The sequence below is a fragment of the Fulmarus glacialis genome, unplaced genomic scaffold (genome assembly GCF_000690835.1).
Source record: "Fulmarus glacialis isolate BGI_N327 unplaced genomic scaffold, ASM69083v1 scaffold39244, whole genome shotgun sequence".
Classification (NCBI taxonomy): Eukaryota; Metazoa; Chordata; class Aves; order Procellariiformes; family Procellariidae; genus Fulmarus; species Fulmarus glacialis.
The window spans coordinates 8,393-12,414 of NW_009208114.1; the positions used below are offsets into that span (position 1 = coordinate 8,393).

A 4,022-nucleotide genomic window follows, 5' to 3' on the forward strand; every position below is an offset into this window, starting at 1 on the left:
ACTGGGAAGGACGGAAAATTCCCCCTACATCCTCTTAAAGCCAAGACATGCGTGCTGTTTCTTAGCCCCAGCACTCACATGCCTTAAGAAACACAGAGGGACTGTGAGGTTTCCAGTAAAATTGCTTCAGCTGGCAATGCTGCTTCCGCTGTGGACTGTGAACAAGCTGTAACTGGAAGGCAGTCACTGCGATAGTCTTCATGCCAGCCCACAACATACTGCGACCCACTGCTGCTGCTGGGATCTGCGGTCCCTGCGCAGAACTGGAGCTACCTTCGGGAGAGGGGGGAAGAGGTGGGAGATGATTTTCAGAGGAGAGGTCCCCACACTGCCTTCCACGTCTAAGAGCTTGGAAACAAGGATGCAACGATCAAAGCTGGTTGCAGAAAGGTCCCTGCCTTCCTATTACCATCAGCTGTTTAAAATCTAGGTGTCCAACCTCCTTGTACAGTCAGTAGAGAAGGAACAGCATCTCCCAAGGGCTGTTCGTGCCAGACTATCCTAAAGGGGAAGAGATGAGTCAGCCTCTGCAGATGACCATCTCTCTCCCGAGACTAGAGAACTAGCTTAACCCAAGCACGCCTGGATCTTTCTCTAGCTGAAGTCAGGCAAGATGAAACGCAGCCTGAGCCATCAAGCTTGCTGTTTATGGCACCTACAGTGATCTCCTGAAGGTTTATACGGACTTGTGAGATTTGAAAGACAGGACAAGACCCAGATACAGTTGTGTTCAAAACTAACATTTCCTTTGCTACAGGGTTGTGGGCAACTTTGGTCCTATGAAGGAGTCACAGTCGGGGTGCATAAGGACACCCATATGCAGACGTTCTTCCCGACTCATTTGAAGCAAGGTATTCCCTAGAGAAGTGACAAGGTGAGCAGGGCCCACTTATCACTTCTCATGGTAGTTGTAGGGAATCTGATAGCTACCCTGAGAGCCTGCTGAAAGCTCTAGGAAACTCTTCCTGGTTGTTCTTACAGTCCAGAAACAGATGCAGACCTTGGCTGAATAAGCCTGCTGAATCTGGCTTTCCACAGGCTGCTCAGTAAGTGACGGTGCTCAACTTGCAGACAAAGTGGAGAGAAAATACTGAGATTTAGACATGAAAATATACTCAGTAGGTCAAGCACCAAGTGTGTGAAATAGGCGTGAAATCACTCCTGAGCCACTAGTATCTGTTATTTTGATGGTATTATACACACAGACAATTTATTGCTATGCAATACACTCCTTGGCTCACCTTCAAGAGGGTAATTTCTCAGCTGCATCTTCTGTTGCTAATCTTTAAGAAGGATTTTCACCACTTAACATGATCTGGAAGTAGATTTGGGATCCTGCAGTCATCTTGTTTCACTGCTCTCTTCAGTCCCATGTTTGCTGTGGGCCACACTGTACCCCAGGATATTCCCTGAAGCCATACAATGCCAGGAATTATATGAACAGAGCAGCAGGGTTTTTGTCAGGAGAGGAAAAGGGGCGGGGTGCAAAATTACACTTAGCACTCTTAAAAGCACCTTACCTATTTACAGTGATGTAACTGCAGTCTGTGGAGAGCAATGAGTACTTCCAGAGGGCAAATCAGCTCACCCCAACACGCCTGCCTCTCTGCTAGCCTAAAGTGCACTCACAGTCCCAGGGTAGGGAAACTTGCAAGGACACAAATAACTAAGCACAGCAAAAGGCTCTTTAAATTGACTAATTATATACATAGATTCTGCATTCCAGGCTCCGAGCCTCACCTCTGGGACTGGGGAGGCGGATGGCCCTTTTCTTCCACAACCAGTGAAGCCCCAGGTATTTTTAAGACACAGCTGAGAGCCTGAATTCCCAAAGTACATAGAGAGGTGTGCAAGCAAAGGTAGACCCAGTTGGCATGAAACCGCTTGACAGCTAGCAATGGATCCTGGGTTGTTTAAAACTCCTGACAAATACACACCATCAAGGCTGAAGTAATAGTTTAAAAAAATATTTCATTTCGTTTTTTTAAAAAGAAAGTACATATAGATTTCCATTTCTGACAACAGCAAGAAGTCCAGAACTTCCCAATGACAAGGCAGTTTTATTTCCATAATTGCCTAAAGCAATAATAAACCTAAGCCACACAACACCCCATCAATCAATTACAACAAACAGGGGAAAATTTCTATGGTGTTTATCCGAAGGACAGTCTGTGGGTTCACGATGACTGAAAAAGAATGAAAAGAGCAAAAAAAAAAGATCAGATGACAGCACAAAACTGTTGCGTACCTTTTGGAAGGCTCCTGCTGGCTTAGCTACATTAGCCTAAGGCATGCCAAGGCGTGACGGTTTCTAGGAGGGGGTGTGCTGGCAGATGCTGCCATGTTGGCAGGACAGCTGCATACCATTGGTATGGCATGAACAAGAGGTCTAGGCAGAGCTCCCGTGGGACTGTGTCAGGCTGGTCAAGGTTTTAGCATCCGTTCCATAAAAAAAGGGTCATAATTTTTCTCTCTCTCAGTCATATCTGAGAAGGGCCAGTCATTTGGTAATCAAAAAGCCTGCCACAGGATACTGTTAAGACTTGCTAATACCTGTGATTACATCTCCAATATTTAAGGCTTTGGAAAGAGAACAAGATTGCTTTTCTGCCCAGGATATTTTTTTTCAGCAAGGTCTTTTGCAAGGCTATCTAACAAAGGGTGCTGGACCAAGGGAATATTAAGTCACCGTGCTCTGAATACAGTGGGCTGGGAAAGAGGTGCTGTGCCATGAGGGGTCCTGGGGATATGGTGGATGAGTCCCCTTCCCCAGGCACCGCCCTTGTGTCATGATACCTCCCCCTCCTGGATCCAGCAACAAGACAGCAGGGAAGGAAGCTCTGTATTCTTTTCATCTTACTTTTCTTCTTTTGATAGTTGTGCCTCTTCCAAAAGCGCATGTTAATTTTTGGCCATGACTCCGTCTTTTCAATCACAGTAGCCTCCACACGGACGAGATCTTTCCTTAAAAATAAAAGTATCACTTTTTAATTATTTACATTCTCCTCCTATCGGTGAGCAGGTTTCTGGGGAAAAGCGACACACAGATAACACATCCTGCCTTACAGAGCCCAGATACACAGGAACTACAAAATCACCACGGAAAGAGGGAAATCTGTCAAGTTGTTGGCTTCACCGTGCAAAAACAAAAGCCTGAAGGTGCTGTACGTGGATCAGCCAAGTGATGTGATAGTTTGCAGGGCAGTACCTCTCTGACATGTGAGGGATAAGATCAGAAACAGCTAAGGAGACAGTAGTAAGATGAACCTGCAGGAACTCGTAGGATTACAGTAAGATAAATTCCCCTGGCATGTTCACATGATCTTATGTGTCCTACTTTGCTTATGGTACATGTTAAACCTACCCATGGCCCCTTCTCCTGTGTTATGCTGGTCAACACAGAATCATAGAATCATAGAATCATTAAGGTTGGAAAAGACCTCTAAGATCATCAAGTCCAACCGTTAACCCAACACCACCATGCCCACTAAACCATGTCCTTCCTCCTTCTAAAAAGCATCACAGACAGCTGGAAGAAAGTCTTCTCACCTTGCTTGCCTGAGTAAGTCCTGGCAAAGGCTCAGTGAAAGGAGATCTGGCCCACTGTTTCTAGCAGGAAGCACAGCTAATTGGCTGCTGGAGCAAGTCACTTCCCCTCCCACATGCCTCTCTTCTGCCTCCCACTCTTGGTCTGTCCTGCTTGTTTACCCCAAATTGGAAGAGAAGACGGGGACTCACTGAGGATTTTATGTACTGCTCCTCACCCCGCAGCTGGGGGAGTTCAGGTTGAGTGGTGAGCCCACTCAAAGACTCAAATTATTTCTAGATCTCATTTCTACACATGGAAATTCTCAGCAAGTAAACATCCTCCCTCCCCAAGGATGGAGATGAAGAGAAGAATATGGCCTGTACTTCCTTCACAGGTGAGTAAAATCACAGAGTAATTTGTCCCTCCACATTGCCTTACCGACACACGGAAACACACCTCCTGCCCAGGGATTCTGCAGACCTCTGAGAGAAGA

At 46.1% G+C, this 4,022-nt stretch overlaps 1 protein-coding gene across 1 annotated transcript in view; it reads right to left on the bottom strand.

Moving 5' to 3' along the window:
- Positions 1-1,945: 1,945 nt before the first annotated feature.
- Positions 1,946-4,022, bottom strand: part of MRPL21 (mitochondrial ribosomal protein L21) — a 15,119-nt gene continuing 13,042 nt past the window's right edge. Inside the window, exons 5-6 of the mRNA XM_009576373.1 lie at positions 2,861-2,964; positions 1,946-2,186 (exon numbers count right to left, since the gene is read on the bottom strand). Of these exons, the coding sequence (XP_009574668.1) occupies positions 2,122-2,186; positions 2,861-2,964 (169 nt within the window). The 3' untranslated portion in view covers positions 1,946-2,121. The remainder of the gene's footprint in view (positions 2,187-2,860; positions 2,965-4,022) is intronic.